Source organism: Hyperolius riggenbachi, chromosome 4 (assembly GCF_040937935.1).
Source record: "Hyperolius riggenbachi isolate aHypRig1 chromosome 4, aHypRig1.pri, whole genome shotgun sequence".
Lineage (NCBI taxonomy): Eukaryota > Metazoa > Chordata > Amphibia > Anura > Hyperoliidae > Hyperolius > Hyperolius riggenbachi.
Genome location: NC_090649.1, coordinates 10,663,157 through 10,677,728, shown reverse-complemented (window position 1 = coordinate 10,677,728; position 14,572 = coordinate 10,663,157). Strand labels below are relative to the sequence as shown.

The 14,572-nt window shown below is 46.9% G+C and overlaps 1 protein-coding gene across 1 annotated transcript in view; it reads right to left on the bottom strand.

The window, feature by feature from the left end:
* LOC137571127 (uncharacterized) overlaps positions 1 to 14,572 on the bottom strand; it is a 178,181-nt gene that overhangs the window by 138,200 nt on the left and 25,409 nt on the right. The window contains exons 2-4 of the mRNA XM_068279852.1: positions 8,589 to 8,738; positions 8,367 to 8,507; positions 2,651 to 2,797 (exon numbers count right to left, since the gene is read on the bottom strand). Coding sequence (XP_068135953.1) covers positions 2,651 to 2,797; positions 8,367 to 8,507; positions 8,589 to 8,738 — 438 coding nt within the window. The remainder of the gene's footprint in view (positions 1 to 2,650; positions 2,798 to 8,366; positions 8,508 to 8,588; positions 8,739 to 14,572) is intronic.

The following is a 14,572-nucleotide window of genomic DNA, read 5'->3' as shown; positions in this document are numbered from 1 at the left end:
CAGGAGGGAGTGTAGCCTGATTGGCTACAATGTGCCTGCTGACTGTGATGTAGAGGGTCAAAGTTGACCCTAATGGTGCATTATGGGGGCGAACCGAACTTCCGGAAAAGTTTGCGGTTCTCCATGATCGCGAACCCCCGGAAGTTCACCTGGAACCGTTTGGGCCATCTCTATCCTTCATGTGTTCTTACATGTCTCTAGAGCCCAGCTTACAGTGGTTTGGCCCAACAGGATGTGGAGGACACTGTCCATGTATGAGTAGTACAGATTACAGTGGTTTGGCCCAGCAGGATGTAGAGGACACTGTCCATGTGTGAGTAGTACAGATTACAGTGGTTTAGCCCAGCAGGATGTGGAGGACACTGTCCATGTATGGGTAGTACAGATTACAGTGGTTTGGCCCAGCAGGATGTAGAGGACACTGTCCATGTGTGAGTAGTACAGATTACAGTGGTTTGGCCCAGCAGGATGTGGAGGACACTGTCCATGTATGAGTAGTACAGATTACAGTAGTTTGGCCCAGCAGGATGTAGAGGACACTGTCCATGTGTGAGTAGTACATATTACAGTGGTTTAGCCCAGCAGGATGTGGAGGACACTGTCCATGCATGAGTAGTACAGATTACAGTGATTTGGCCCAACAGGATGTGGAGGACACTGTCCATGCATGAGTAGTACAGGTTAGAGTGGTTTGGCCCAGCAGGATGTGGAGGACACTGTCCATTTCTGAGTAGTACAGATTACAGTGGTTTGGCCCAGCAGGATGTTGAGGACACTGTCCATGCATGAGTAGTACAGATTACATTGGTTTGGCCCAGCACGATGTGGAGGACACTGTCCATGTATAAGTAGTACAGATTGTCACAAGCCCCCTAGTGGCCGGACCGCACAATGCCTTCCAATCGGTTTCAGCACACAGACCATGCAATCTGTGGTCACAATCGGTGCGCAGAAACCTTTGGGATTTTGGCAGCAGATCGACTAAAAGGGAGCTTGTGAGTTACGGTAATACAAACTACACACTATTTCAGGGTATAACTGCCACCACTCCTACAGAAGGGTAGGAGTCCTAACTATACTGAGACTAATACCTGCAAATAAAAACGGTTAAAACGCACTCTGTTTTATCTAGCTCACAACAGGAGTAGCGACTCTTCAGAAGCTAGGTTTCAGTTTGTGTTGCTGAATAGTAGGTGTAGCTGATAAATAAATGATGTTAGCGTTGTTTATTATAAATGCAATATAAATAATTAATATATACAGAAAATCATTAAAATCAACAATAATATAGACATTAGTAGCGCAGTATGAAAATAAAAATAGGGGAAGAAATAAACAGATACTTAAGCTCAGGTGAAAATATGTCCTTTCTGGGAAAAGAAATGCAAAGTCATTGGCTTCAGAGTGGAGGACTCAGTGTCAAAGTCCAAACAAGCCGGATGCCAGCATGTCCTCAAGCTGGCAAGGATGTAATCAGGATGATGTTTCAAAGTGGAGGACATTTATTTTGGGTCCTCTGCCATTCTTATACCCCTGATACAGTAGGAGGGAGTGAGGGTGGGAACCACACACCTCCTTAGAATATGAAATGAGCCCCCCCCCCCCCTTCTACTGGGAACCAAAAATCATATCTAACCGTATATGGACTCTATCTCACAGAACCGTACAGGTCAGGGCAGATTATAGCATTTTCAGGTCAGTCTGCATTTGTCCAGCATAATGATACCAAACACGAGGAGTAGGAACCCGTATTACCAGGTCACTTTCGAGCTGCCTAACTGACAGCCCATAACTCAGAATGTTCTGAAACCTTCTCAGTGCCAGGCAAGGTCCGGCACACTCTGCGAGTTTGGAGGGCCTGGCAGCCTTGCAACACAGGAAATATGACAAATATAACAGTTTATGATTGATCTTATAACTAACAGTTCAGTAGGAGTTTCAAGTTGCCAACTGGAGAGCTTGCTGGGCCTTTGAACTCCTCAGCTCAGAGCTCACATGACAATTCCTGCCAAGAATGGTGCTAGCTTGGCTACAGTAAGATCCACTTGATGAGTTTCTCTCAACCCTGAGGTGTGAAAACTTGATTTAGGAGGGCCCTGAACACAGCTGGGTGCCTGGGCACTTCCTCTGAGAAAGTGCCTGAATGGTCCTGCCATTTGGTGTTAGGAAAAAAAAATGTCTTTTAAAAGAAGGAATGTCATTCTGACTGCTGCAGTGACTGCGCAGTCTAATCAGGAAGCAATCAGAAAATCGACTGCGCAAATCTTCCCGATTCACCTGCGTTTCTCACGGCTATTCCGTGACGTAGATTACAGTGGTTTGGCCCAGTAGGATGTGGAGGACACTGTCCATGTATGGGTAGTACAGATTAGTAGTTTGGCACAGCAGGATGTGGAGGACACTGTCCATGTATGAGTAGTACAGATTACAGTGGTGTGGCCCCGCAGGATGTGGAGGAAGCTGTCCATGTATGAGTAGTACAGATTACAGTGGTTTGGCCCAGCAGGATGTGGAGGACACTGTCCATGTATGGGTAGTACAGATTACAGTGGTTTGGCCCAGCAAGATGTGGAGGACGCTGTCCATGTATGAGTAGTACAGATTAGGATTTATTATAAAGTAATGAGGTTTTTTGTCTCTTCTCTGTTACCTGTGATGGGTTTCACACATGTCCGGCTATATCCAGAGGGGCAGCATTTCTCATCTGGCTTACAGTCCACATCACGGCTGCATTGTACGGAACCACAGGCCACCTCACTGGGCTGCACGTCATTCATGGGGCAAATTCCCACCGGGTCTGTGTGGAGAGAGCATATACCAGATTATATATAACTATTATACTATCACACATGGGGTATATTCCCCCGGGTCTGTGTGGAGAGGGCATATACCAGATTATATATAACTATTATACTATCACACATGGGGTATATTCCCCCGGGTCTGTGTGGAGAGAGCATATACCAGATTATATATAACTATTATACTATCACACATGGGGTATATTCCCACGGGTCTGTGTGGAGAGAGCACAGACCAGATTATATATAACTATTATACTATCACACATGGGGTATATTCCCCCGGGTCTGTGTGGGGAGAGAGCACATACCAGATTATATATAACTATTATACTATCACACATGGGGTATATTCCCCCGGGTCTGTGTGGGGAGAGCATATACCAGATTATATATAACTATTATACTATCACACATGGGGTATATTCCCCCGGGTCTGTGTGCAGAGAGCACATACCAGATTATATATAACTATTATACTATCACACATGGGGTATATTCCCCCGGGTCTGTGTGGGGAGAGCATATACCAGATTATATATAACTATTATACTATCACACATGGGGTATATTCCCCCGGGTCTGTGTGCAGAGAGCACATACCAGATTATATATAACTATTATACTATCACACATGGGGTATATTCCCCCGGGTCTGTGTGGAGAGAGCACATACCAGATTATATATAACTATTATACTATCACACATGGAGTATATTCCCCCGGGTCTGTGTGGAGAGAGCACATACCAGATTATATATAACTATTATACTATCACACATGGGGTATATTCCCCCGGGTCTGTGTGGAGAGAGCACAGACCAGATTATATATAACTATTATACTATCACACGTGGGGTATATTCCCCCGGGTCTGTGTGGAGAGAGCACATACCAGATTATATATAACTATTATACTATCACACATGGGGTATATTCCCCCGGGTCTGTGTGGAGAGAGAGCACATACCAGATTATATATAACTATTATACTATCACACATGGGGTATATTCCCCCGGGTCTGTGTGGAGAGAGCATATACCAGATTATATATAACTATTATACTATCACACATGGGGTATATTCCCCCGGGTCTGTGTGGTGAGAGCACATACCAGATTATATATAACTATTATACTATCACACATGGGGTATATTCCCCCGGGTCTGTGTGGGGAGAGAGCACAGACCAGATTATATATAACTATTATACTATCACACATGGGGTATATTCCCCCGGGTCTGTGTGGGGAGAGCATATACCAGATTATATATAACTATTATACTATCACACATGGGGTATATTCCCCCGGGTCTGTGTGGAGAGAGCACATACCAGATTATATATAACTATTATACTATCACACATGGGGTATATTCCCCCGGGTCTGTGTGGGGAGAGCATATACCAGATTATATATAACTATTATACTATCACACAGGGGGTATATTCCCCCGGGTCTGTGTGGTGAGAGCATATACCAGATTATATATAACTATTATACTATCACACATGGGGTATATTCCCCCGGGTCTGTGTGGAGAGAGCACATACCAGATTATATATAACTATTATACTATCACACATGGGGTATATTCCCCCGGGTCTGTGTGGGGAGAGCATATACCAGATTATATATAACTATTATACTATCACACAGGGGGTATATTCCCCCGGGTCTGTGTGGTGAGAGCATATACCAGATTATATATAACTATTATACTATCACACATGGGGTATATCCCCCCGGGTCTGTGTGGAGAGAGCACATACCAGATTATATATAACTATTATACTATCACACATGGGGTATATTCCCCCCGGGTCTGTGTGGAGAGAGAGCACATACCAGATTATATATAACTATTATACTATCACACATGGGGTATATTCCCCCGGGTCTGTGTGGAGAGAGCACATACCAGATTATATATAACTATTATACTATCACACATGGAGTATATTCCCCCGGGTCTGTGTGGAGAGAGAGCATATACCAGATTATATATAACTATTATACTATCACACATGGGGTATATTCCCCCGGGTCTGTGTGGGGAGAGAGCATATACCAGATTATATATAACTATTTTACTATCACACATGGGGTATATTCCCCCGGGTCTGTGTGGAGAGAGCATATACCAGATTATATATAACTATTATACTATCACACATGGGGTATATTCCCCCGGGTGTGTGTGGAGAGAGCACAGACCAGATTATATATAACTATTATACTATCACACATGGGGTATATTCCCCCGGGTCTGTGTGGAGAGAGCACATACCAGATTATATATAACTATTATACTATCACACATGGGGTATATTCCACCGGGTCTGTGTGGGGAGAGCATATACCAGATTATATATAACTATTATACTATCACACATGGGGTATATTCCCCCGGGTCTGTGTGGAGAGAGCACATACCAGATTATATATAACTATTATACTATCACACGTGGGGTATATTCCCCCGGGTCTGTGTGGGGAGAGCATATACCAGATTATATATAACTATTATACTATCACACATGGGGTATATTCCCCTGGGTCTGTGTGGAGAGAGAACATACCAGATTATATATAACTATTATACTATCACACATGGGGTATATTCCTCCGGGTCTGTGTGGAGAGAGCACATACCAGATTATATATATAACTATTATACTATCACACATGGGGTATATTCCCCCCGGGTCTGTGTGGAGAGAGCATATACCAGATTATATATAACTATTATACTATCACACATGGGGTATATTCCCCCGGGTCTGTGTGGAGAGAGCATATACCAGATTATATATAACTATTATACTATCACACATGGGGTATATTCCATCGGGTCTGTGTGGAGAGAGCATATACCAGATTATATATAACTATTATACTATCACACATGGGGTATATTCCCCCGGGTCTGTGTGGAGAGAGCACATACCAGATTATATATAACTATTATACTATCACACATGGGGTATATTCCCCCGGGTCTGTGTGGTGAGAGCATATACCAGATTATATATAACTATTATACTATCACACATGGGGTATATTCCCCCGGGTCTGTGTGGTGAGAGCACATACCAGATTATATATAACTATTATACTATCACACATGGGGTATATTCCCCCGGGTCTGTGTGGAGAGAGCATATACCAGATTATATATAACTATTATACTATCACACATGGGGTATATTCCCCCCGGGTCTGTGTGGAGAGAGCATATACCAGATTATATATAACTATTATACTATCACACATGGGGTATATTCCCCCGGGTCTGTGTGGAGAGAGCATATACCAGATTATATATAACTATTATACTATCACACATGGGGTATATTCCATCGGGTCTGTGTGGAGAGAGCATATACCAGATTATATATAACTATTATACTATCACACATGGGGTATATTCCCCCGGGTCTGTGTGGAGAGAGCATATACCAGATTATATATAACTATTATACTATCACACATGGGGTATATTCCATCGGGTCTGTGTGGAGAGAGCATATACCAGATTATATATAACTATTATACTATCACACGTGGGGTATATTCACCCGGGTCTGTGTGGAGAGAGCACATACCAGATTATATATAACTATTATACTATCACACATGGGGTATATTCCCCCGGGTCTGTGTGGAGAGAGAGCACATACCAGATTATATATAACTATTATACTATCACACATGGGGTATATTCCACCGGGTCTGTGTGGAGAGAGAGCACATACCAGATTATATATAACTATTATACTATCACACATGGGGTATATTCCCCCGGGTCTGTGTGGGGAGAGCATATACCAGATTATATATAACTATTATACTATCACACATGGGGTATATTCCCCCGGGTCTGTGTGGAGAGAGTACATACCAGATTATATATAACTATTATACTATCACACATGGGGTATATTCCCCCGGGTCTGTGTGGAGAGAGCACATACCAGATTATATATAACTATTATACTATCACACATGGGGTATATTCCCCCGGGTCTGTGTGGAGAGAGCACATACCAGATTATATATAACTATTATACTATCACACATGGGGTATATTCCCCCGGGTCTGTGTGGAGAGAGAGCACATACCAGATTATATATAACTATTATACTATCACACATGGGGTATATTCCCCCCGGGTCTGTGTGGAGAGAGCATATACCAGATTATATATAACTATTATACTATCACACATGGGGTATATTCCCCCGGGTCTGTGTGGAGAGAGCACATACCAGATTATATATAACTATTATACTATCACACATGGGGTATATCCCCCCGGGTCTGTGTGGAGAGAGCACATACCAGATTATATATAACTATTATACTATCACACATGGGGTATATTCCCCCGGGTCTGTGTGGAGAGAGCACATACCAGATTATATATAACTATTATACTATCACACATGGGGTATATCCCCCCGGGTCTGTGTGGAGAGAGCACATACCAGATTATATATAACTATTATACTATCACACATGGGGTATATTCCCCCGGGTCTGTGTGGAGAGAGCACATACCAGATTATATATAACTATTATACTATCACCATACCTCCCAACATTTTAAATCTAAGAATCGGGACACTTAGGCCACACCCCTAACCACGCCCCCATCACACCTATCATAAAAAAAATTAAATTTTTTTTTTAATTAATAATATCCCCTAATAATTTTTACATATGTCTCCCCCATATATGATGAGGAGGAGGGTGTCCGTGGGTGGGTGGGTGAGGGTGTCCGTGGGTGGGTGGATGGGTGGGTGAGGAGGAGGGTGCCAATGCAAGAAAAAAATGATCGAGGCGCCAGCCGCGGGTAAATGGGATGCGGGACGCGTGTATCCCATTACTACCTCCCTCCCTCCCTTGGAATCTGGCCCCCCCTGTGTCTCCCCCCTGTTTGCAGAGTGCGCAGCTAAGCGGAGCGGGCTGTCATCTGGCTTCCTGCTTCCTGTGACGTCACAGGAAGCAGATTGAAGCCGGACATCGGTATGCGTCCATGGATACCGGTAAGCTGACAGCCCGCTCCGCTTAGCTGCGCACTCTGCAAACAGGGGGGAGACACAGGGGGGTATATTCCCCCGGGTCTGTGTGGCAGCAGGCATTAGGAGTCGAGCAGTGGCGTAGCTAAAGAGCTGTGGGCCCCGATGCAAGTTTTACATGGGGCCCCCCAAAGCACTCTATACATAACAATTGATATGGCGCACCAAAACCTGCCAAGTACAACCACAGTGTCAGAGGTGCAAGAAGGGGATGGGGAACAGTGTGTTAAGGATTACTACTATTCAAAGCATCTATAGAAGTGATTATTACCAGCACAGGACCAATAGAGAGCTAATACTGTAATAGAGGGTGGACCCTTCGGGGCCCCTCTGGCCCAAGGGCCCCGATGCGGTCTTTACCTCTGCACCCCCTATTGCTACGCCCCTGGAGTCGAGGTTATTGGGGAGTTTTATACATTTATGGTAACTCTAGCTAGGTTGAGCAGAACAGGGTGGTGGAAATATCACGATTTATACCTGGCTTCGGGTTCCAGCACGTCTGGCCACATATGTTGCAGCACTTCTGCCCCCCGGGGCATTCGCTGTCACTGCGGCAGTTATTGGAGACAAGCTTCAGGTTACACTTTGCCTTTACATTGGGGCAGCGGCCGGGTTTCACTGCAGAGAGAGATGGATAAAGAGAGACAGTCACTCATTTGTTTACACTTCAGATTAGTGGGTGTGGTCAGGGGGTGTTACCTTTTTCTGGGGTCACACACTGCAAGGTACAGGAGGAGCAGCAGCATTTTTTGGGGTAGGTGCACATGCTGTCATTGTAACATCCAGGATGCCCGGGCTTGACACGGACACAGATGGAGGAATCGAATGCTGGACAGATATCGATCAGATCTATCGGAAGCAAGAACAATCAGAAAATGACATAGGCAGATGTCAGAGATGTACGTTTAAAGCATGAAGTCTTCAGAGGTCGATATGACCAGTGATGCTCAGCGAGAACTCGTGATCACGGATTAGCCGTGGACCACAAGCATTTTTCCAGTATTCGGGACTTCGAAATCTGAAGCCGTGGATTGATTTGAACCGCAGAACATGGCCCACTGCAGACCGTGATTTTGAAATATCCAGATGCATTTCACGGTCGTGAACGCGCTTTCCCGCCGATCATGAACACGGCGAGGAACGCCGTGGTTAGGTCGTGAATAGCGGGAATGTGTGGAAATTACTTCCCTGGGCCAATCAGAGGCCCCCAGCCAGGCCCTAACTACCAATCATAAGATGGGAGGCTATGCCCTCCCCTCCTGTATGTCACAGGGTCCCTAGTGGCCGGACCGCTAAATGCCTTCCAATCGGTTTCAGCACACAGACCATGCAAGCTGTGGTCGCAATCCGTGCTCAGAAACCGCTGGAATTTTGGCAGCAGACCGACTAGAAGGGAGCCTGTGAGTTACGGTAATACAATTTACACACTATTTCAGGGTATAACTGCCACCACCTCTGTTACCATGGGACAGAGGAGCCCACTGACTGGCTGACTCTAGACCTGCAAATAAAACGGTTAAACACACTCTATTCTGTCTAGCTAGCAACAATAGTAGCGACTCTTCAGAAGTCTGGGTTCAGTTTCTGTTCGACTGAATAATAGGGTAGCTGAACAAACAACTGACGATAGCGTCGGTTTATTAAATTGCAATATAAATAATTAATATATACAGAAAATCATTAAAATCAACAATTATAGAAACATTAATGGCCAGTATAAAAATAAAAGGGAGAAAATACTTAGGTTCGTGGAAATATGTCCTTCTGGGAAAACTCATAAAGTCCTTGGTTTCAGTTCAGTTCAGGAGCAAAGTTCAGACAAGATGGCCACCACAGTTCCTCAGAGTGGCAGCATGCTCCCATGAAGGTGGAATGTGGAGGAATGAGGCCCGCCTGCTAGCAATGTACTTTTGATGAAGCTGGTTTTTTGGGTGTGGCAATGCCTGCCCCCTCTGAATTACAAACCAATCACAGTTCATTCCCTCTGAGAGAGATTTAGGGTTAAACTTATGAAACACTGCAATTCAAAACCAATAAATGCCACAGTTGCGCTGATAACAGATTAATATTCCTCAGATAATGACAATTCCTATGGCATCAGGCTTGATTAGGGTAGAGGGTCCAGTTCCTGAGCAGTTTAATAACTTGGTTGTAGAGGACCCCTCGCCCCTCTAGACTGGTATCAAAAGATTCAGCAAGACTCTACAAACCCAATGATACCGTTCTCCTAATTATCCTATTTACGGTATTCCTTAAATATGCAAAAAAATCATATAACACATGCATTTCAATCTGCCCCTGCTGGAGCCAGCCAGTCTGCCTTCATGCTGTGACTAGCTTCCTTTGGCTCTCCCTGGAGGAAAGGACTTTTGGTGTGATAATTAACATATGAGTAAGATCAGCTCAGACAAACCCTGACACCTCTGCTAAGGCCCAGATCCCAGTCATATGCTAATTAACGAGTCACAGGCACAAGGCTTCATCAAAAGAGACTATAAAGCTAGATTTCCCAAAGGAAGAACACAGGCTGACAGACTGCTACCCCCCTAGACATAAGACTCTGATCTGGCAACGCAACGACAATCGATGCAGGGAGCCAATTGCGATTGCGTTTTCTGGTCGCACGGCAGGCAGGTTCAGACTGATTATACTGCTGTAAAACTGTATACTTGTTATCTAGCTCAGCCAGCCAGCCAGTGATCAACTTCAGTTACTGTCACTGGTCAGTCACTAGTCAGCAAGTGATATTGTACTGTTCTATTAGTGCACTGCAGGCAGACTGCTGTCCATAACTTTTTGTGTTCTAAATTATTTTACTGTATCACTTGTATTCAGCTCATTAGCCAGTGATCAACTTCAGTTACTTGCAGTCACTGCCACTGGTCAGTCACTACTTTTACTCAGTGACATTGTATCGTACTGTTAGTGCAGGCAGACCTCTGTCCACTCTTGTTTGTGTTCTATATTATTTTACTGTATCACTTGTCAGGGCAGTTTCTAGGCTAAAATGCACCCAGGGCGGGAGTGTAAAAATTGTGCCAGCCCCCCCCCCCCCCCCCGTCCCTGCCCCACCGTGGAGCCAGGCATAGGTGTCCCCAGTATAGGTTAGCCAGGTGTAGGTGCACCCAATATAGGTAGCCAGGTATAGGTGCCCCCAATATAGGTAGCCAGCTATAGGTCCCCCCAGTATAGGTAGCCAGGCATAGGTGCCCCGGTATTATTGCCCCCAGTATAGGTTAGCCAGGTAGCTGCCTCCAGTATAAGTAGCCAGTATATTTGCCCCCATTATAGGTTAGATAGGCAGGTGCCCCCGGTATAGGTTACAAGGGGGGGAGCACGGAGGGCAGCCCGGGGAGAGGAAGGGAGGGAGAGGTCAGGCTGCCCTCCCCACGGCTGCAGCTCCCCTCTCCATCACAGTGTCCCCCCCCTCCCGCTGCACTCAGGGCGGCCGCGTGGCTGCACAGCCCTAGAAATGGGCCTGTCACTTGTATTCAGCTTATAGCCAGTGATCAACGTCAGTCACTAAGTGTACTCAGTGACATTGTACCATACTGTTAGTGCAGGCAGACCTCTGTTCACTCTTTTTTGTGTTTTATATGATTCTACTGTATCACTTGTATTCAGCTCATAGCCAGTGATCAACGTCAGTTACTTGCAGTAACTGCCACTGGTCAGTCACATTATACTGTGCTAGTAGCGTGCAGCCAGTTACTTCGCTGTGCATATAGTGCAGTCAAACCGCAGCGCTGTCCAGTGATTTTCGAGTTCTATTACTGTGTATTCAGTATTTGTGAATTGCACCGTCTGCGCATTTTTTGTTGTTCTTTTCTGCAAAATCAATAAAAACCCCTGTTATATTCAGTCTGTCCCCATTGCCCACACAGGTATTGACTGTAAAAAGCAGCACACTTTCTCCACCTTGAAATCTTGTGCATAGTATACAACATGTCTGGCAGGGGTTGTGGATGTGGCAGGAGAGGGAGTACCATTGCCTCCGCCAGTTCTGGGACTGGTCCACGGCCAGGGAGAGGGCGCTCAGCTGTAGGGGGTGCAGCAGAGAGGCAACTATCCGCAGCACTGCCTGGGCCGAGTCAGCCGACACCGCTGTCACCCATTTTCAGCACCGTGGCTCGATGCCGTGTGGTCGTTCAGGAGTTTGACTCACAGGCATTGATGGAGATGATGACGGAGGAGCAGCCCATCCTGAGTTTCTCACAGACCTCCGCTGTGAGCAGCACTCCCAGCAGCAGCAGCCAACACCCCACACAATTTGTGACATCCACCTCAGCAGCCAGTGGTCAGCAGCAGCCCTCCCCGGAAAAGAGCGTTGTGTCCCGCAGTCCGGCATCTGGGCGAGTGTTGATGGCTGCCGTTGAGGAGATGATAGGGCCTGATGTGGAGGAGGAGGTTGGACTTGGCCAGCATCCCAAGTTTATGTTGAGGATGATGAGAGGTCTGTGTCTGGGGATGTTGGGGTGGCAGAGGTGGTGGGGGGATCAGGGATCAGCAGTATGCCTCCTACAGATACCCCCTCTAACTGCGTGCTCTGCTGCCCCCTACAGATAACCCCTCTAACTGCATGCTCTGCTCTATCTCTGTGTCTGTATGACCCCTGTACATGTCCGCAGTATGCCCCCTACAGATACCCCCTCTAACTGCGTGCTCTGCTCTGTGTCTGTATGACCCCTGTACATGTCTGCAGTATGCCCCCTACAGATACCCCCTCTAACTGCGTGCTCTGCTCTGTCTCTGTGTCTGTATGACCCCTGTACATGTCCGCAGTATGCCCCCTACAGATACCCCCTCTAACTGCGTGCTCTGCTCTGTCTCTGTGTCTGTATGACCCCTGTACATGTCCGCAGTATGCCCCCTACAGATACCCCCTCTAACTGCATGCTCTGCTCTGTCTCTGTGTCTGTATGACCCCTGTACATGTCCGCAGTATGCCCCCTACAGATACCCCCTCTAACTGCGTGCTCTGCTCTGTCTCTGTGTCTGTATGACCCCTGTACATGTCCGCAGTATGCCCCCTACAGATACCCCCTCTAACTGCGTGCTCTGCTCTGTGTCTGTATGGCCCCTGTACATGTCCGCAGTATGCCCCCTACAGATACCTCCTCTAACTGCATGCTCTGCTCTGTCTCTGTGTCTGTATGGCCCCTGTACATGTCCGCAGTATGCCCCCTACAGATACCACTTATAACTGCGTGCTCTGCTCTGTCTCTGTGTCTGTATGACCCCTGTACATGTCCGCAGTATGCCCCCTACAGATACCCCCTCTAACTGCGTGCTCTGCTCTGTCTCTGTGTCTGTATGGCCCCTGTACATGTCCGCAGTATGCCCCCTACAGATACCCCCTCTAACTGCGTGCTCTGCTCTGTCTCTGTGTCTGTATGGCCCCTGTACATGTCCGCAGTATGCCCCCTACAGATACCCCCTCTAACTGCATGCTCTGCTCTGTCTCTGTGTCTGTATGACCCCTGTACATGTCTGCAGTATGCCCCCTACAGATACCACTTATAACTGCGTGCTCTGCTCTGTGTCTGTGTCTGTATGACCCCTGTACATGTCCGCAGTATGCCCCCTACAGATACCCCCTCTAACTGCGTGCTCTGCTCTGCCTCTGTGTCTGTATGACCCCTGTACATGTCCGCAGTATGCCCCCTACAGATACCCCCTCTAACTGCATGCTCTGCTCTGTCTCTGTGTCTGTATGGCCCCTGTACATGTCTGCAGTATGCCCCCTACAGATACCCCCTCTAACTGCGTGCTCTGCTCTGTCTCTGTGTCTGTATGGCCCCTGTACATGTCTGCAGTATGCCCCCTACAGATACCCCCTCTAACTGCGTGCTCTGCTCTGTGTCTGTATGGCCCCTGTACATGTCCGCAGTATGCCCCCTACAGATACCCCCTCTAACTGCGTGCTCTGCTCTGTGTCTGTATGGCCCCTGTACATGTCTGCAGTATGCCCCCTACAGATACCCCCTCTAACTGCGTGCTCTGCTCTGTGTCTGTATGGCCCCTGTACATGTCCGCAGTATGCCCCCTACAGATACTCCCTCTAACTGCGTGCTCTGCTCTGTCTCTGTGTCTGTATGTCCCCTGTACATGTCCGCAGTATGCCCCCTACAGATACTCCCTCTAACTGCGTGCTCTGCTCTGTCTCTGTGTCTGTATGACCCCTGTACATGTCCGCAGTATGCCCCCTACAGATACCCCCTCTAACTGCGTGCTCTGCTCTGTGTCTGTGTCTGTATGACCCCTGTACATGTCTGCAGTATGCCCCTACAGATACCTCCTCTAACTGCGTGCTCTGCTCTGTCTCTGTGTCTGTATGACCCCTGTGCATGTCCGCAGTATGCCCCTACAGATACCTCCTCTAACTGCGTGCTCTGCTCTGTCTCTGTGTCTGTATGACCCCTGTACATGTCAGCAGTATGCCCCTACAGATACCTCCTCTAACTGCGTGCTCTGCTCTGTCTCTGTGTCTGTATGACCCCTGTACATGTCAGCAGTATGCCCCTACAGATACCCCCTCTAACTGCGTGCTCTGTCTCTGTGTCTGTATGACCCCTGTACATGTCCGCAGTATGCCCCCTACAGGTACCTCCTCTAACTGCGTGCTCTGCTCTGTCTCTGTGTCTGTATGACCCCTGTACATGTCTGCAGTATGCCCCCTACAG